General features: G+C 39.9%; 1 protein-coding gene across 4 annotated transcripts in view; it reads left to right on the top strand.

The window, feature by feature from the left end:
- REV1 (REV1 DNA directed polymerase) overlaps positions 1-19,525 on the top strand; it is a 62,050-nt gene extending 42,525 nt beyond the window's left edge. For 3 of the 4 annotated variants that reach the window (XM_054162830.1, XM_054162832.1, XM_054162831.1), the window contains 7 exons: positions 1,348-1,450; positions 3,454-3,610; positions 4,015-4,217; positions 4,848-5,081; positions 13,565-13,673; positions 14,741-14,952; positions 15,122-15,568. In XM_054162830.1, the coding sequence (XP_054018805.1) occupies positions 1,348-1,450; positions 3,454-3,610; positions 4,015-4,217; positions 4,848-5,081; positions 13,565-13,673; positions 14,741-14,952; positions 15,122-15,319 (1,216 nt within the window). In that variant the 3' untranslated portion in view covers positions 15,320-15,568. Of the gene's footprint in view, positions 1-1,347; positions 1,451-3,453; positions 3,611-4,014; positions 4,218-4,847; positions 5,082-13,564; positions 13,674-14,740; positions 14,953-15,121; positions 15,569-16,118; positions 16,222-19,301 lie in introns of those variants that run through there. The other variant, XM_054162833.1, reaches the window with a different exon arrangement.
- The last annotated feature ends 1,431 nt before the right edge of the window (positions 19,526-20,956 follow it).

The following is a 20,956-nucleotide window of genomic DNA, read 5'->3' as shown; positions in this document are numbered from 1 at the left end:
CAGACTGCTTTCTCATGAACAGGACAGTGCTTTAAGCCTCATTTCTTTATTCAGGCATGCTAATGTACATGTGTCCTGAAACTTCCGTAATATGAAGTCTTTATTAAGGTAAGATGAAGGGGCACCCAAAGCTGCTAAGTTGTTCACATATAACTGAAGCACTTCTGACACCAGGATCTCATTTGGCAGTGTCTATATTTTTCTTCTAGCATTACGAATGAACTTGGTAACTCTGGTCAATCTAAGTTGCTGTTTGATGATACGGGTGCTGTATTACTGCCTTTGTTTAGAGCATTTCTGTTTAGTCCAGTAGAGGACTGTTTGGCAGCAGCAGGATAAACTCTGGAAGATGCTTCAGGCAGATGGATTAGATTTTTAGGGTGGTGTTCCTTCAAGAGTGCTTTCCTTATGTATAGCGTAGTTCCAACATGTTGGGATTGTCTACTGATACAAAAAGTTTCTTACTTAAAAATTTTCTTTGTGGTTATATGTCTTGCCCCCTCACCTCACAGGTGTTGCTATGTTTTCTTACGCTACTGGTCAAGGTTCCCTAGAACGATAATCCTAGTCCTGCAAAGGATTCAGACTCACAGAGAGGCTTAAAATCAAATTCAGATTCCGGGATATTAATAATAGTTTACTGCATCATTGATATCAAGTGCTGATAGTACAGTATAGCCCTTTGAAAAGTATCTTTCTGGGATGATGTTTACCTTTACTCCCATCTTGCATTTCTCCCTAATGTGTTGTGTCGTTGCATCTTAGTGGTAATATTCATCTCCTTTTTCTTAAAACTCATAACCAGGTAATTTTGTGGTAGTTGCTGAAAAAGATTGCCCATGGCATCTTTGGCATTCAGTTTTTTACCATTAGTCCAAGTTCTTTGTTATGTGTAATCCACATGCATGTGCCTCTATCTGCATCTCCCTCAGTTCTTCTGAAAGACTTGATTTAGACATTTGACAATTGGCAGCTGAAATAATACTGAGAACTCTTCGTGAACCAAGCGTGAGTGAAGGACAGTGCCTGAGTACATTTCTATGAGTACTGCAAAGTGAAACACTTTTGTCTGGCTGCAGTAGATAGCATATATCTAAATACATACAATCTTTTACAATGTAGTAGCAGGACTGCACACTGAGAACATTCAATTAGTAAGCAATCTGCCTTTTTTTTTGCTCTGTAGAACATGCTTAGTTCAAGAAACCACAGAACAAAAAAAGAGTGTTCAGTTTCTGTATGCCAAGAATTTATCTGCCTGTCTTTGAGGTCCTCTCTGGAATAAAAATTGTTCTTATCCTTATGGTTTGTGAAGTCTTTTTAACCATAATTTCTTACTCTTTGTAGGACTGTGACTCTTGACCATGCAACCGACAGTGCAAAAGTAATTGGGAAGGAAACTCTAAACATGTTTCACACAATGAAACTGAACATATCGGATATGCGAGGGGTGAGTCCACGGGAAAGCTGAAATGTTTTCACTTTTGTTATCTTTGTTATCTTCATATATTTTCAGTTCTCTGGTGTAGATGGTAGCCAAACTTAAGCAAAAATATAGATCATACAAAGCTCACATAAATTAGCCTATGCAATCACATTATGGTTTATAGGTTTACCTTTGAAACACATGCTTTCCGAGCTGTAAATGGGGACGGGGGCGGAAAAAACTAATTTATCGTGTTGAGTAATCCACAACTTCAACGGCCTGGGCTAACAAAATGAGACTGTATCTTCTACAGTTCTATTTGCCTGTGTAAATTTTATTGTCTTAGAATTTTTGGTACATTAGCTATCTAACATATAAATACTGCTTCTAATGCCAATCAAAAACAGATGAGAGGAGTCTTTGCTCTATAGTGCAAGTCTTGGAGCCAGAGAAGTTACCCATTGCTGGCTTGTTGAGTTATGGCTCATGAATCTTTGTCGTAGCATCAGCCATTTGTTAAATGGAGCACAGAGGCTTTCTAAAACAAACCTGCATTTATTGGTCATCTAGATGTAGAAATAGGGGTTTGATTCACAGTGTTGCCTTGCAAAGTTAGCTCCATGGCTTGGATTTCTTCTTGGAGTTGAGTAAATATTTATCCTGCTCTCCCTGTCTTTTCCTAGTTTCTCGTCTGTCCCCTTTATTGTCTTTACTGATTTCTTACATCATTCTATTTCGCTTAATTTCTTTAGCCTTTGTTTTAGAGAATTCTCTTTTTAAAAGTTAGTGTCCATTTTCTTTTGCAAAATGGTGTACTACTTCTGACCAGGTTGCTCTGTTGAGTTCTGGAGGGGCCATTCACTTCTAAATGTGGTATTCCTTTTAGTTGGCATCAGACACCTGTATGTCTACATATGTGTCTGTATGTCTGTATTGCCTGGTTTATACAAGAGGTGAGTCATTCCTTTAAAGTGTCCTTTGCCTCTCAATATCTAGAAAAGATCCTAAGTGATATTCTTAGTTCTTCATGCCTGCACTTAGGCAGATGAAGCCACTTAGTCATCCCATAGACTTCACATAACAGCTTAATTCAAATGCTTGTACTGAAAGGCAAAAAGTCCCAAGGCAAGGTTATTGTACAGCACAGTATTCCAAAAGCTTAAGTCCTAGAATCAAATCTAGAAATACTCCAAAGCAAAAAGATAAAAGTCCAATAATTTTTAATGTCCCATTAATTGCAACAACTGTTAACAAACAGTGTCCTTGCTACATAATTATAGAAGACCATCTGGTGGAAATACATGCACTGACTCCTTCATGCTTATGAGTCCTATATGCATGTTTTTTTTAATGTTGGGGGTTTTCTAAATAATTATGAAGGATTAGCAGCAAACAGCGTACCACTGCATTCTTAGTTGGATGAACGTTTTTGAACCTCTCTTGATTTACCAAATTAAAGTTAAATGAAAATGTTCATGAAAAATGAGGATGTCTTTCAAAACGAGGAGCACTTCACCTTATAAAGACTACTTTCACCACAGTACTTTCATCCATTGAGACTTTGTGAGAACCAGGTCTAGAACTGAAACAACATTATTTTTTTCATTTGTAAACTGAAGGGTTTAGTATGTATTTTCCTCAGAAAGAACATTCCTTTCTTGTACAAGTAACCAGATTCAATACTAATGACTTCCTGATCAGTACTCTCTATTTGTTATTGTCTAAGAAATTTCTTCATAAATGCATTGTTTTGTGATCCTGGTAACAGCACTTTTCTATACCAGAAAAGTTAAGATGGTATTATCTTTGTAATTTCTTAGTTGTTGGATTGTGGTGGATAATCCTGGGATTTGTTTGGGATGTTTTTAGTGGCTATTTATATGTATTGCAATACACTTTCATTCATTCTCTTCCCCCACCCACAGCAGGCAGCCAATTTCAGAGAAGGCAATGCTATTATGAAAGAATTACAATTTTATTTATTTATTTTAAATTTCATAAAATTAATGTATTCCTGTTGGATTTAGGTTGGAATTCAGGTACAGCAGTTAGTTCCCATCAGTAAAACCACTTCGGCTCACTCGACAGTACAGTCTGGACTCTTACCTGGTGGATCACATTCAGTTATTGATCTTTTTCATGTTCAGAAAGCAAAAAAGTGCCCAGAAGAAGACCATAAGGAAGGTCAGTAAGCTTTGTACTTCTGCATATGTGATAATGATCAGCTCTGAAAGGCTTCAGTGTAGATCATCTATGTAGATTACCTTTTGGAATTCTTGTTCCGTATTATACCAGTACAGTATATTATACATTATATTAGACAGTATATATACTATTATACATTATATATACAGTACATTATTCCTTTGAGAGAAGGTTTTGCTAATGCCAATGCTACAAATAAAACTTCACATAGGATTATTCCAATCTTTTTAAAAGTTAACAAAGGATACTCTAAACACAGAAGGTGTTACAATTACACTAGATATTGTATAACCTATTTAGCAAGGAAAACTAGAAATTAGCTTCACTGTATTGTTCAGAGTATTTTTAGATGATCATTTTGTATTTTGTTTTCATATGTATAGTATTTGTGGCTGCTATGGACTTCGAAATATCTTCTGATTCAAGAACCTGCACTTTTCTTCCATCTCGTGGTGCCCATCTCGCATCTGGTCTCAGTTCCAATGTTAACAACACTGAGTCTGCTCTTAAATGGAATGGTGTGCATTCTCCTATCAGTGTGAAATCCAGGCTTAATTTGAGTATTGAAGTTCCATCTGCTTCACAGGTAAAACTTCAGCATGGAAAATACCTGCAATGTATTGTGGTTTGTGTTGTTTGGATAGAGCAAGAAAGTTACATTACACTTTTTTAGAAAAAAGAAAAAGGCAGTAGTAGAATATGATGCACAGTGAGAAACTGGTATTCATGCAAAACTGTTTTGCCTTTTTTTGTCTTTTAAGCAGTTATTTACAGACTTAACTAAAAAAAAAATTATATATATATATATACACAATGGAAAGAAATTTAATTTTGTGGTATCTTTCTCACTTCACTTCCCAGAGGATTGAAGTAGAATGGAAAAGATGCCAAGCACAAAATATTAAAAAACTTTTCCTTTACCTTTTCCAAGCAAAGTGTAGAGCCTAAATATTAAGTACATAAAATAAACCTTAGAAAAACTTCCATCAGAGAAGTTAGACACATTCTGTGCTTAATGTTCAGTGTTTATATGAGCATAATATGACTCAGAGTGTAACTCTCAGGTTCCTAAGCGTGTTTCCATACACAGATTTAAGTGCCCTTTTTTTTAATCAGGAATTGTAGAACTAACTTTAGCCTAAAATAATTTTTAATAACATTAACTCTTACTATATATTCCTCAGAAAAACCTAAAAGGTGTTTTATATATTTGTAGCTAGATAAATCTGTGCTAGAAGCTCTGCCACCTGATCTCCGAGAACAAGTAGAGCAAATATGCACCATTCAGCAAGGAGACAGTTATGGAGACAGCAAAAAAGAGCCCATAAATGGATGTAACACAGCACTTCTGTCACAACCAGTTGGAACAGTGGTTTTACAGATACCAGAGCTCCAAGAACCAAATACCAGTATGGGAATTAATGTAATAGCCCTGCCATCTTTCTCACAGGTAAGACATTTGCAGGGTATCAATAAACACCAATTTCCCACCTATAGGAAGAGCTAACAGCTTTTTCTTGAGACAGCATTATTAGATTCTGTGACTTCCCCAAAATCTTTATGGTCCTTTAATACCTTTTAAAAGTCTGCTTTGGAATGTTACTTGATCTGCCACAAACGTAGTATGACAGTATTTATTCAAGATTTAAAGTATCAGTATGCCTATGATTTTCCTGTTGTTTAATGTAAAACTTCATTTACACTTTGCATTGCAATCCAGTGTGTAAATAATGGTTTTTCCAGTGCAAATAGCTTTTTTTTTTCTGCATTGCAGCTGAATTGACACTGCACCATAAGTCTGAAGTAGTGCTAAGATCTGCTTAGCTAGTCACAGGAGACTCACCCTGTTTAAGTGGATTTTTTTGATTGGGTGAAGCCAACCTCTACAGTAGTTTCTGTAGATGTGATTGTTTATATCACGTTCCTGGGAGAACGGCAAGCGTGGCTAAAGATTGTGCGTATCTCTATAATTTTTTTCATGTGCTCGTATACAGCATGTCCAGAATGAGGGAAGTACAGTTTTTTCTCCAAATAAGAGCCTGAAGGGACAGCAGGTAGCAGTAATGATGCTTCTAGTGATAATCTACTCTTCAGCCCAAGATGGTGCTGAACAAATGTGCAGAGGGGAAAACCAAACAAAGAGAAAGCTTGGGTTACACAAAGGTATAATAACTTGCATGTGCATCACTTACAATGGAGCAGTGGTTTGGGGTTTTTTATATTTACTGTGCCACTGCTCCATCACTGTTTGAGAACAAAGTGATACCACCTAATCAGGTTTATAGAAAGATTCTCTGGTGGGTTGAAGTTTCCCCCCAGTATTAACTTTGCCAGACCAACTCAGTTAGAAGTAAATGAAACTGTATTTACAAGCAAAATCTACACTCTACAATGGAATGCAATTAATATGTACAAAAGATACAGTATTTACAATAGTATACAGATATTTGCAATTAGCAAACAACAAGAAAATTCCCCTGGTCAGAGATCAGGGAAGCTGTTCCAGTGTCCCTCCCTACCCCCTTGGTCAAGAGAGAAAGGAGCACAGAGAAAAGCAGTGGGTTAGACTTAGCCAAGGCTCTCACAAACAAAGAAAAAACAGCCAGAGATCAGAAGAGAAGAGAGAAAATTGCTATGGTAGAACTCGCCTTCTTCTAGATATTTATCCAATGAATTTGTTTAGAATGATCTTCTGTTTTTATTTACACCCAATAGTAATTTATTTATAATTTTCTACTTTTCTGCTCAAAATCTGTAACTAAATTTTAAAGGCGTAGCCTAAAACCACCATAATCCACCCCTTTTAAACAGTTCCATTGGCTGCTAATACTATCCATCTAATCTAAAACAGTATCTACAGTAATGAGTAAATAAAGTTCATAGTCCATTCTGGCTATCTCAGATGTAGATGATTCAGAAGTCCAGAAACCAGGAAACAAAACAGAAAACAGTTTGTTTCTCTGCAGATGAGGCAGTAAAGGAACTCTCAGGATTCTTAGGGTTCATGCACCGTAGATTCCTCATGGATTCTTCTTTTCGGCACGATGTTGTATCTGTACAACACTCTGAATTTGAACTCTCTCAGCTAAAGTTAGATTTCTTTGTGGAATACACTGAATTTCACCATTCTCTTGCATTACCCAATAAGTGTGACCAGGACCTTCAGCTGAAACAGGACAGGTTTAGCCTCTCCTGAGGGAGAAAATACCCAAACAGTTTTGCCCAACAGATTCTTCTCTCTAACAGCAGGAACTCTGTCATCTTCTACCTTTCATGGAAAATCTGAATGTGCAGGTCCAGCTCAATTCACTGAGCCTCTACTATTTACTAGCAAGGTTGCTTGTGCTAGATGTTTCTCCCAGTTTTTCAAAGATCCACTCCCCATGGCTTTGAGAGTGGTCTTCAGCAAACCATTGTAGCGTTCAGTCTTCCCTGCAGCTGGTGCGTAGTAGGGGATGTGGAATATCCACTCAATGCTGTGCTCTTTGGCCCAGCTCTTTACAAGGTTGTTCTTGAAATGAGTTCGGTTGTCTGACTCAATCCTCTCTGGAGTTCCGTGTCTCCACAGGATCTGTCTCTCCAGACCGAGAATGGTGTTGCGTGCAGTTGCGTGTGGAACTGCATAAGTTTCCAGCCATCCGGTGTTTGCCTCTACCATAGTAAGCACGTATTGCTTACCAGAACGAGAACGTGGTAGGGTGATGTAGTCAATCTGCCAGGCTTCACCATATCTGTACTTGGACCATCTGTCACCATACCACAAGGGCTTAATTCGTTTTGCCTGCTTGACAGCAGCACAAATGTCACAGTCATGGATGACTTGTGTGATAGCATCCATGGAAATGTCTATGGATCTGTCATGAGCCCACTGGTAGGTTGCATCTCTGCCTTGATGACCTGACGGATCATGAGCCCACCGAGCTAAGAACATCTCACCTTGGCGTTTCCAGTCAAGATCAAAATCAGAGTCCTTGTCTACTTGAGAAACTCTTGCAGCTAGGTCTGCCTGATGGTTGTGTTGCTGTTCCTCAGTAGCTTTGCTCTTAGGAATGTGAGCATCAGTGTGTCTCACCTTCACTGGAATTCTCTTGATTTGATCAGCAATGTCCTGCCACAGGTCAGCTGCCCAAACAGGCTTTCCTTTTCTCTGCCAACCATTCTTTTTCCAGTTCTTTAGCCAGCCCCACGAGCATTGGCTACCATCCATGAGTCAGTACAGAGATAAAGCTTTGGCCATCTCTCAAGTTCAGCTGTGTCAAGAGCTAGCTGGACAGCTTTTACCTCTGCAAACTGACTGGATTCTTCTTCTCCATCCTTAGCCTCCACAACTCAAGGTGTTGGACTCCACACTGCAGACTTCCACCTTCGCATGTTTCCAACAAGATGTCTGTGAACAAAGCATATTTCTTTTCATCATCAGAAAGGTCATTGTAAGGAGGAGCTTCCTCAGCACGAGTTACTCTCTCTTCTGGAGGTTTAGTACAGCTAGTGCCTTCAGGCCAGCTTGTGATAACCTCCACCAGACCAGGTCTTTCAAGATTTCCCATTCAAGCTCTCTGTGTTATCAGAGCCATCCACTTGGACCGTGTGGCATCAGTGGCATGATGTGGTGTGGAACCTTTACCTTTGAACATCCAATTCCAAAGTGACAATCTAGGAGTTAGAAGGAGCTGTGACTCAGTTCCAGTTACTTCAGATGTAGCTTTTACTCCTTCACAGGCAGCTAGAATCTCTTTCTCTGATGGAGTATAATTTGCCTCTGAGCCTCTGTAACCTCAACTCCAGAAACCAAGAGGACATCCACGCGTCTCACCTGGAGCTCTATGCCGTAAGCACCAGGTTGGACCATTGTCACTTGCAGCCGTGTACAAAATATTCTTACTGTCTGGACCAGTTCATACAGGTCCCAGACCCATTGCTTGGACTGCTTCTTCTTTTATCTGGTCAAAGGCTGTTTGCTGCTCAGGACCCCACTGGAAACTGTTCCTCTTTCGAGTCACATCATACAGAGGTTTCACAATCTGACTGTATCCAGGGTTGTGCAGTCTCCGAAATCCCACTGTACCTAAGAAACGTAGAGTTTTATTCTTGTTCATGGGATTTGCCATGGTAGAGACTCTGTTTACCACATCCACTGGAATGTGATGGCAACTGTCCTGCCACTGCACTCCCAGAAACTGGATCTCTCTGGCAGGTCCTTTCACCTTGTCTCGCTTAATGGCAAAACCTGCTTTCAAGAGAATGTCAATGATTTTGCTACCTTTCTTCAGCAGTTTTACCCCAGACGATGATATTGTCGATGAACTGGATGTGTTCTGGAGCACCACCTTTCTCCAGAGCATCATGGATCACTGCATGACACATGCTTGAACTGTGAATCCAGCCTTGAGGCAATCTCTTAAATGTGTACTGGACTCCTCTCCAGGTGAAGGCAAACTGAGGCTTACATTCCTCTGCTATGGGAATGGAGAAGAAAGAATTAGCAATGTCTATGGTACCATGCCATTTGTCCTCTTTGGATTCCAGCTTGTACTGGAGTTTCATCATGCCTGGTACTGCTGCACTCATAGATTTTTTATTTTACATAACTCTCAGGAACAGGAATGCTGAATTCATATATCTCTGCAGGAACAGTTACAGTCACATTGTCATATCTTTTAAGCCAAAGAAATCCCAAGCATCGGTCATACAGCATTTTCAGCTGGAACAGTTTATATGCCAAATGTCTTCCCATCTTATTTAACATCAGAGCCATGCTCCACCTATACAGAATCACCATTAGAGCAGAATTTATCAAATGCCACAAAACCCAAAACAGCTTCATTTTGCTTTCTTAATCTGTGCAGGAATTAATCAATCAAGCAATTGCCCCACACTGGGTGCCAATTGTTTTTTTAATGTGGTGGGTTGAAGTTTCCCCCCAGTATTAACTTTGCCAGACCAACTCAGTTGGAGGCAAATGAGACTGCATTTACAAGCAAAATCTACACTCTACAATGGAATGCAATGAATATGTACAAAATGTACAGTACTTACAATATTATACAAACATTTGCAATTAGCAAACAACAAGAAAATTCCCCTGGTCAGAGACCAGGGAAGCCGTTCCATTGCCCCCCTTGCCCCCATGGTCAAAAGAGAAAGGAGCAGAGAGAAAAGCAGTGGGTTAGACTTAGCCAAGGCCAGCCGAAGCATGCAGATTAATCTCTCACGAGCGAAGCAAAACCAGCCAGAGATTAGAACAGAAGAGAGAAAATTGTTGTGGTACAACTCATCTTATTCTAGATATTTATCCAGTGAATTTGTTTAGAATGATCTTTTGTTTTACTTTTTACACCCAATAGTGTTTTATTTATCTTTTTCTACTTTTCTGCTCAAAATCTGTAACTAGATTTTAAGGGCATAGCCTAAAACCACCGCAGACACTCATTACAGTTTCTAAGGTATGATGCTGCCTACCTGTCCAGGAAACTGGAGAAATTACATAGAAATTCCTGACCTGGTTTCAGCAAATACTGGTTACTGCATGATTGTCTACTTTACTCTGCTACTAAAACTCTAAATTTTTTCACCTTGGTTGAGGTTCATTGGTTCAAAACCAGTTGTGTCAGTTTTATTCCTGAGCTGCAGAGTTGGATATTCCCAGTGGAGAAACTGTGTGAATAGTGCAGGCACTCTTCATACTCCAGCTATTCAAAATGATGTAGTTACATTCATTCAGAGAAAAGAGTTTATCTTGGACTTATGTGTTAAATTATGCTGTGCTTTGAAGTACACCCCTCCACATTTGTTTACTATTCAGTGTTCTTTTCTAGAGTAAATTCTGACTGCGTGCAGATTTCTATAAAAATTACATTTGGTTTGTATTCATGCTCTCTCTGTTAATTATGTAGTTGAGAGCTGATTGTTATCCTTTTATAACAGCATTGCTTCTTAAGATGGTCTCAGAAATACCTAATCTACACAGTCAAAAACACTGGGTTTCCTATCTCTTTCTCCTAATGCATTCTGTGACTCTGTTACTTGATCCAAAGATGTCAGCTTAGCAGAGCAGACTTTTGTTTTAATACGTAGTTCAAGAATGGTACTTCTATTTATTGGTCAGGGATAACCATAATATCTATTTTAGAACACCTTATGCTTGTACTCCATATTTTCTCCTGACAACAATTCAGCTTTCTTCACTGGCAAAAAGAAGATACAAGATTTACAATTTTTATTTTCTGTGGAAAAAAAACCAACCAACCAACCAAAAAACCCCAAACTATACAATTACCTCATTAATACAGGAAGATGTATTTGTGTGCTAAAAGCAAACAGGAACTTAATTCATAAATATCTCTGTCTAAATATATTTTGACATTTTTAATTGTTAAACTCTTGGTAGAGCCTATATTGTAAGAATGCACACAAACATTTGAGATGACTTTCTTTCAAATGATGCAGTCAACTAAGTAGTTTTACAGCTTAATTAGATGCTTTCAACACTTCATTTCTTTTGTCTGAACTTTGCTTTTTCTGACCAGGTGCCAAATTAAGTGGCTGATAGTGATTTATCCATTAGAAAACATGGAAAATGTCCTTTGTTGAGCAAGGTTCTCCCATAAAAAAAGAATCCAGATAGGTTGCATTCTTTTCCACCAGCTGCTGAAGCAATCTTAAAATTAAGAAGAGCTGTCTATCTCTGTGGCAGCTGAATACTGCAGAAGCATAGGGTGCAAGAAGTAAAGATGACAGATGCTTAAAAATGAGTGATATTTGTATTAGTGGAGTTAATTACTGGTGGCAAACCTTCACCTTATCCTTACATTGTCTTACCATTGTATAGATTAATGCTAAAGAAATACAACATTTCAAAAGTACTGGTAACTGTGCTGAGGTAATACATACATTTCTAAAATCAGGGCTCTCCATAATGTGAATGTGATACAGCTATGTGTAAGCTATGTTAGGACACCCTAGGTGTTCAGTAAATTACCTGAAACTCTAGCTAATTAGTGTATAATTCATACAAACTTGGCTGATCTCTCTTCAGACTGAATTTTTACATGTTAGGCTTTCAGAGAGCAATGATAGGGGGAAGAGTGAAAACACATCCAGTTCCCTGTACTGCATTGTTTCTGCATGAATTATTAAGTGGTATACACAAAAAAACAATGTTACTTCAGGGCCTCCCAAATTCCTGATTCTCAAATGCTTAACCAGAGAATGCTAACCTTTTCTTCAAGTTTTTAAAATACAATTTATATTTTAAAAGTAACTCGAGCCTCTGGACCCAATTGGCTACATTCCACTACAATGCTTAGTTCTGTGCAATGTATGCAGTAACTGAGGTCAGAGTTGTTGCCATTTCTTCCTTTAATTAGTGCATATTTGATGTGGTGAAAATCTTGTGTTGCCACGTGGAGTTTCTCAAAATTGTTGTCCTGAACTGATGAATTTAGCCTGGAGAAGAGAAGGATCAGAGGTGACCTCATTGCCCTCTACAACTACCTGAAAGGTGGTTGTAGACAGGAAGGGGTTGGTCTCTTCACCCAGGCAACCAGCACCAGAACAAGGGGACACAGTCACAAGCTGTGCCAGGGGAGGTTTAGACTCGAGGTGAGGAGAAAGTTCTTCACTGAGCGAGTCGTTCGCCATTGGAATGTGCTGCCCAGGGAGGTGGTGGAGTCACCGTCCCTGGAGGTGTTCAAGGGGAGATTGGACGTGGCACTTGGTGCCATGGTCTAGTCGTGAGGTCTGTTGGGACAGGTTGGACTTGATGATCCTTGGGGTCTCTTCCAACCTTAGCTATACTGTGATACTGTGATAATTTTACTTGTGGGACCATATTCCTCTTTGTCAGCACAGTCTGCAATCCTGACATGACATACATATTAAGGCTTAAAAAAAGATCAAATCTGTACTGAAAATGAGGTAACCTTTTATACACACACACACACACACATACACATACTGACACATCATAAATTATTATCTGAGATAATGGCAGAAATAGTATTGCATCCTGAGCATATGAATCATTTTGAGTGAACATGGATTTTTTGTTTGTTTGTTTGTTTGTGCACACCTTTGAATTTTACCACTAAAGTGAAGGACACTCTCCCCCTGGGCAGATTTCATCCTCTGAATGATAGGTTTGCTTCTTTTGAATTAGATTCTGCATCCTATGGGCTGAAAACACTGTCCAGCAATATTGTGAAACTCAGAATACGAGACTAATTCGCTGCTTCAGACACAGCAAGGGAAGATAACCAATAACACATGAAATTTTATTTTTTCCATATGAGTGTGTTCGGAAGTTGGCAGCAAATGATTGGCTGCCTAGAGTTTTTAAGTCCCTGTGAGAGCTGGAAGGGACTGCATTTGTATCAGTTGGGTAAAGGTTGAGCAGCTGTGGAGTGAGAAATGAAACCTTTTGCACTAGTGCAAAATAGGAAATAGCTACTTGCATTTCCTGTCCTTAAAGAAGTAAAATTACTTCCAAGGATATTTTGCTTGAGCAGCTTGTAGCAGCAGCCGCCTCTAGGAAACAGAAATCTCAAAAGAAAAGAGCTTAATGTCCCAGCATTTTGAAATTGAAAGGGAGCGTTCTCTGAGTTAAGCTTAATTGTGCTGTTAATATAGCTGTACTATATATTTATAGACAAATTTAAATGGTTACTCTATTACAGACCCATAAATAGTAATTTCCTGAAACAGTAAATGCAATATTGCATGGAAAATTTTGTGGGTCTTATAAGCTTAAATAAAGGAAGAAAATGTACAGCATATTTTAGTGTTTCGGCTAATACTTGATAATACTAATACTACCTGATGTATACTTAGGTGACATAAAACGTAAATACCTTTCTCATGAGAACAATCTAGAGAAGAGCAAGCAGTGCTGCTCACTGGTAAAAATCATCACATTAATCTTTTGTTCCTCTTCAGGTGGACCCTGAGGTTTTTGCTGCATTACCTGCTGAGTTGCAAGCAGAGCTGAGAGATGCATATGATCAAAGGCAAAAGCAACCAGAGCAGCAACCTGCTAACACTTTTGGTGAGTAAATGTAGTTGTACATATTCCTTTGAATAGGAACTGTTTGCTATTGAAAGAGAGTTATGCAACCTTAAATAATAAAGTGGAAAATGCAACTAAAGCTTCAATGAAGAGGCTGTGTTAAATCAAATTTCTGTGTCTATTTTTGACAGACTGTCAATTACAACCAGCTGTGGTCTCATTTTGCAAACAGATGCCTGACTTTACTTAAATGGGTAATTAATTCAATTCATGGAAATTGTGGCACTAAGCTTACCCATGCCTGTATGTTTTCAGATTGGAATCTATACTTGATAGATCTTGTGATTTAAAGTACTGCATTTTCAGTACACAAGTTAGTTAAAATGATGCCAGATAGCGTTCTCATGGTTCCTATAACCCGTAACACTGGGGGTATGGGTTTCAGGCACCTAGAGACAGGGCACATCTCACTAGATGTCTGATAGTCAGATGGTTTTATTCTGAGATGATCAGACATGTAATAATAGGACAAAGAAATAACTAATTCTCTGTGAATATACTCTCTCATAAAATAGGTTGGAAATGTTACTGGGTTCATTGCCAGTTAAATATTACATTATTATAATAAAACCTTGATTTCATAATCAGTGGACTAATGCAGGTATGTTAGTATGATGCCATGAGAGCAGTTTGCCTGGTAAACTAAGATAAGAGCTCTTAAGAGGGGCTTTTTTCTGCTGGTTTTGCTGATAACCAATTGTGGGAAGTTACAGCAGCTATCTAGGTAGGCTGGAGCTCTGACTAAAGTGAAGCAGTTGGTCCAGAAGGCTTCAGATTTCACCAGCTGTTCATGTTCAGGCACTGAACTGCTTGTTATGAAAAAAGATTTGTGAATAGTTGGGTATCTTCTGAGTACCCTAATATCTAGTAGTGCTTTTCAGATACTTAAAACATTGGAATATTGTGTGGGTATTAATGTTGCTTTATCTACATTATGTTCTCTCAGCTGATCCACAGATTTTCATGGAAGATACAGAGTCCCTCTTAGAGTGGAAAAGTATTACATTTTAAATACATCAGCCACTGACTATTCCTGTGTTTTTCAGTGTCAAAAAGTCCTTTCCTACACCTGAAGCATGCAACAGTGAAAAATAAGAAAAAAATTAGAAAAAAAAATGCAGCCAGTCCTGTAAAAAAGAATCAGAGTCCTCTGAAAAATAAACTCATTGGTAGCCCTGCAAAAAACTTGCCAGTTACATCTGGAAGCCCACAGAAGCTAATAGATGGTTTCTTGAAGCAAGAAGGAACAGGTGCTCAGGTAATTTTAACACTAACAGCCTTTGGTGAAGTTATGCCTGTTTCTTTAGACTTAGTCCATCCAGCTTGTTTCCTTTACTGGATTCCTTAGTGGATGCTTACCTGTGTGTATATATGGTGTTACCATATTTGTCAGACTGACAAACTGTCAACTTCTGTGTTTGGAACAGCCAGAAGTGGTTCCATCAACTTCAGAGTCTTCAGGACCATCAGCTCTGCAAACTGAACAGGAGCCTGGTTCATACAGGCCGCAGGCACCGAACCTAGCTGGAGCTGTTGAATTTAGTGATGTAAAGTCACTGTTGAAAGAGTGGATTACCACTATTTCAGGTAGGGATGTCATGCTAATGGTGATCTTGCATGCTTGACAAAGAAAAGTATTTTTAATTGGGGTTTTTGCTCTTTCCTGCTTCTTTCTTCACTCTTCCTTTCAGTGGCTACTTTTCACAGTAATCTTGAGGTCTTTCTGCCTCAAAATCTTGGAGTAACTGGATTCTTCTTACTCAGTTGTTGTTCTGTGGTTTTGAGAGCTCCTGTTCCTTGCATAAGACCATGAAAATCTACCTATTCTCTCTCCAACCCATTGGTCAGGCCCTGGTCTCATTCCTCTATGTTAACTTATGTGGGAGGTTTTCCTCATTTTGTCCAACGTGCTACAGTAAGAGAATTCCTCTTTGGTGCAGAGGTTGTTTTAGAGGGAAAGGAATGCAGGGGTTTTCAGAGTAACGGCTGGAAGAACTTCCAGTATGAAGCATACAAGTGCAGCACCATTGCTAAACTCTGATTGGGTTTTTAACAGTACATCAACCCATTATCAGTGGGAAATCTGGCCCATGAGATCCTTCATACCCTAGACATTACCCTTCTCCCAAGAGATTCTGTTCTAAATCCCTGTTTCTTTTTCCTTTGGTTAATACTGGCTTGGCTGTTGTTTGTTCTTACCGCAGACAAAAGATGTCTACAAGACAGATATTTCAGGACTTTGAAGCCATCTTATGTACACAGCTTCTGGTGTTGGGGGAGGTGTGGGAATACAGCAATTGTCAGATTGGCCCCTGATGTGCTAACACTGCAGAATCTCTGTTGTATTCCAATTATTATATGGTTATATTCTAAGTATATTTAGAGAAAAGTTCTCTCTCTTTTTTTTTTCCTTCTTAATTACAGATCCCATGGAAGAAGACATTCTACAGGTTGTGAAGTATTGTACTGATCTAATAGAAGAAAAAGATTTGGAAAAGTTGGATCTGGTTGTTAAGTACATGAAAAGGTAGCTTAATTGCTAGTATTTAGGACACTGAGACTATTTTTGTTAAACTGTGCACTAGATACTTTGGTACCAGGCCACAGGCCCATTAGACATGTTCAGAAACTGTAGAGGGAGAAGTTAAAACAGGCAGTTTATGAAAGACTAGACAAAGGGTATAGTTTTTGTCAGCATTGTCCTTCATCCTTTTTTTCAGTAGTTTTTGGTAGTACCTTAGATCTTCCTTCGATTCATAGGCTCATAGAATTGTTTTGATTGGAAAGGAGCTCTAAGATCACCGAGTCCAACTGTCAACCCAGCACCTCCATGGTCATTAAACCATATTCCAAAGTGCCATGTCTACATGTTCTTTGAACACCTATGGGGACAATAAATCCACCACCTCCCTGAACAGCCTATTCCAATGCCTGACCACTTTCAGCAAAGAAATTTTTCCTAATATCCAATCTAAACCTTCCCTGGTGCAACTTGAGGCCATTTCCTCTTGTCCTATCACTTGATAGTCGGGAGAAGAGACCAATACCAGCCTTGCTACAACCTCCTTTCAGGTATTTGTAGAGATCAATGAGGTCTCCCCTCAGCCTTTTCTTCAGACTAAACAATGACAGTTCTCTCAGCTGTTCCTCATAAAACATAAACACTTCACCAGCTTTGTTGTCCTTCTCTGGACATGCTGCAGCAACTCAATATCCTTCTTATGGTGGGGGTGGCCAAAAAATTAATCTGATTCTTTCTCCTGTGGTATCAAGATACCATCTGACCTCCAACCTATTACATCCATTTTTATTACTGTTATGATTGTGAGGAGGCTATTCATATTCAAAAGGTGGGATGATTAATGAAAATATTAATAACTTCACTAATCATAAAAAACCCATGGAAAACATGAATGAAACTCGGTTGTGGAACAGATCCCTCACCAGCAGGAACATGTAACGATTTAAACAATATGAGCAAGAATCCAGAAACAACAAACAGCAATTTGAACTGTGAAGGGAAAAGGGAACACTGGCAACAAAGCTGGAGATTGCCACCAAAGGCACCCCAGAATTCCCCAGGGCAACAGACCTTTAATAGATGCTTAGAAGAATCAGAGTTGGTCATTACTCACTGATCCTGGCACCCCGCGGCACCTGTAGGGAGTTGAACAAAACCAACCCCCGACCACTGGGAAGCTGCCGGAGCACCGTTTCACTTTCTGTTGGTGTCTGCAGCTTGTTGCTGAGACACATTCAGGATTTATCCCTGAAGGCTTTGTAGCTCAAAGCCTGGTAGAAAAGAGGTTCCTCTGCTGCAATTCTTCGCAGCAGCACTCGTCACTTCTTCTAATGAAACGAAACTGTCCCGGGGGCTCAGCTCCTCGGGGGGTTCACCTCTTGGCCCGACAAAACACGTCTGCTCTGCCCCTGGGCTTTACAATGCTATACAGCAAGGGATCCTTGTAGTCCTGTCTGGGTGAACTGAAACACAGCTCAGCTGCCGAGCAAGGCTTGTGATTTCTCCAGAGCAGGGACAATTGCAAGGCAAGGCTCTGGCTCTTTGGGCTGGTACTTACAGATTTCCCGAGACAATAATGGCCAGTGACAACACAGATTGAGAGATAAAACCCTGACACTGTAACCTATAGAAAGGGTTTTCTCCAAATGTGGCCAAAGGCACACACACCTGGCCCACCTGGGCTCCAGGACATGTTCAGGCAAGCCTGGGCAATGGGGGCATTAGCCTGAAAACACAGACCTGCTGGCTCCTGCCCCATTGTCTGGTTCAGAGCATTTTTGAGGCTTTTTGACCCTTTGGGACAATCACATAGTTACTGTGCTCCAGTTACTCTTCCCAAGAGTCAGGAGGCCCAAGTTCCATTTATCACTTGCTTACTAACTGATGCTAGCCCTGGAGCTCAACTTTCCTTGTCTTAGATCTGGAAAATGCTTCTTTCACAGAATTAATAAACATCTGAAAGTCTACAGCAATGTACAAACTTCACTGTGCTTTTGTATTAGGGAATGTCTTTTAGGCCTCAGCAAATGAAAAATGCAGAGTGCAGTTAACTGTTCTGTTGTCTGCTGTACAGTAAATTCCTTGTAAAACTCCTCAGAAGGCATCATGTCTTATTTCTGGTCCCCCTGTGTGAGAGATATGTACCAAAGGCAGCATGACTTTGCAAAACCTGGTAACAAGCATGGGACAAGGATCAGAAGTTGGATGAAAGTTGTCCATATGTCCTAATGTTAGGTCATCCAAAGCTGCAAGTGTAGCTCTCTCTACTCTCCCATAAGAGTGAGCTAGAGAGTACAGAGCTGCTTTTGTTTTCCTTGGGCATTTCCTTGATTTGCTTCAGGTAGCAGCTAAATTAGAGCTAACTCCTGTCTCTCTGTGGGCCTCCACTTTTGCTTCCACTTTTGTCAGTAAACACAAAATAGTGCCCCCACAACCTGTTCTTGATCACCCTTGGCATTTGTTGGAAAAAAATGTACCAAGCATGTCTTGAGATGAGGAAGGAAAGATCAGGATCTAGAAGCTTGCCATTTGTGATTCTTCAGTGTGAAGCTGGTAGGAGCTCACCATTTTAATCGCAGACTTACAACAACTGCAAAACACCAACATTTGCAAACTGATGTGGCACTGCTCACGTCAGAAGTTTGACCATTGAATGGCAGAGGCCTCTGAGGCATTAGGTAAAACTTGGTATATTTGAAGACATTGGGCTTGAACAAGATCAGATCAAAATACCATAGAATCATTCAGGTTGGAAGAGACCCCTGGGACCATCCAGTCCAACCACTGACCCTACTGTACAGACTTCATCCCTAAACCATATTGCCAAATACCACATCTAAATGACCTTTAAACGCATCCAGGGATGCTGACTCAATCACTTCCCTGGGCAGCACATTCCAATGCCTGACCACTTCTGTGAAAACTTCTTCCCTAATGTCCAGTCTAAACCTCTACCCTGTTGCAGTTAATACCATTTGTAGAGAGCCACTGTCATCTGGCTCTGCAGTAAGAAGTGTGAACTTACTGTCAAAAGGACTGGTTCTGTAGTGAGTAATTTTCTCCCTTTTCTTCTTTTTCCTCTTCAGGTTAATGCAGTCATCTGTGGAATCAGTTTGGAATATGGCATTTGACTTCATTCTTGACAATGTTCAGGTAGTTTTACAACAAACATACGGAAGCACATTAAAAGTTATCTGAACTTGTAGTAAAGAGCTTGATGAGAGCCTGGAGCTCTCTGCTAGCTGTGCCATAAGTGCTTGTGAGGTATTTGCAAAGTGCATGATAGTAATGCCCTGAGTTTTTATAATTTCAGATTTCTTTTTAAACAACAAAGTGTTTTGTACATTTCTTTTCAGAAAGTGCCAAATTTGTCAGTATTGCATGTAAATAATTGTGTTAAAATTCTTTTATTGTAGTATAGAATCTATTTACAAAATGTTTGTTTATAAAGTTTTATGGATTTTTACAGTGAAGTGTTTACAGTTGTTTAATAAAGAACTGTATGTATATTTTTGTACTGATTCTATTTTGTGATGCTTCAGTTTGAATATAGCTGACCTCTGTTCTTCAAGCTGCAGCTTTGATTCATTTCACAAAGCTTTCCACAGTGGTGCTGCCCCATGGCACACAGGACACTGCTGTGTGTTTACCTGGCTGCTTTTTGTTTCCACTCTACTTGACTTCAAGATGTTAAACTGAGGGAAGAAAATGAGCTCATTTTCAGTTTCATCTTTCAACACCAGAAACCAGCATGGCCACGGGCTGTTAGGTGCTCTTTGAGCTCTGGGCACTCAGATGTACTGTCACCTCTAGAGATGTGTGCTCATGGAGGAGAACAAATGGAGATCTTCGAACAGTTACCTGGAAGTGCTGTAGAGGAGTTACGGAGCAGCCACCATGGAGCACTGTTTAAGCCACACTCCACTTGTAAAAATAGCACAGTTGTCTCTGGCCTGTGGCATGCATTTTCTTCATGCAGTGTAACAAAACATGTGGTGAGTAGCAGCAGTGAAATAGATAGCCCTGTCTCTCTGTGTCTGCAGTAGGGAGGTGAAGGCTTTCATCTCTACAGGTTGTGTTTTGGGCAAGCTCATTCCAGGTGTATGCCAGCTTCACAGAGTCCTGTTTAGCCCAATACATGAAGATCACTTGAAGAAAACTCAGGTGATAAAAACCTTTGTTACTTTCTGACAAATTGAGAAGTGGCAGTACAAGTACCCCACATAGTCCTGGATGGGCATGGGCCTACGTGACTGTAGAACTGAAAGCTGGAATGCAAACTGGAGCTAATCTTGAAGCTGGATTTGCATCACCAACTCAGAGGGAAGCATCTCCACTAACACAGGTCAGGACCTGCTGGACTTATACCAGCTTCAGCTAATGAAACAGCTAGAACAGGGACTGCTCTGCCATCACCTCACTGGCTCCAGCACAGGTTACAGCAGTTGACAGCATATTCTAGCTTTAGATTGTGCCCTCAGCTTCTCTTGTAGCAGACACTGGGAGAGGTCCCAACCTGACAGCCTTCTGCAGCCAAGTGACAGATGAGGGAAGGGCCATAGATGTTCACAGAATCACCGAATCACCAAGGTTGGAAGAGACCTCAAAGATCAAGTCCAACCTGCCACCACAGACCTCATGACTAAACCAAGTGCCACGGCCAGTCCCCTCTTGAATGCCTCCAGGGACGGTGACTCCACCACCTCCCTGGGCAGCACATTCCAATGGCGAACGACTCGCT

Source organism: Dryobates pubescens, chromosome 7 (genome assembly GCF_014839835.1).
Source record: "Dryobates pubescens isolate bDryPub1 chromosome 7, bDryPub1.pri, whole genome shotgun sequence".
NCBI lineage: Eukaryota > Metazoa > Chordata > Aves > Piciformes > Picidae > Dryobates > Dryobates pubescens.
Note: the sequence above shows the minus strand (reverse complement) of the source record. Positions and strands in the feature narration are given on the sequence as shown.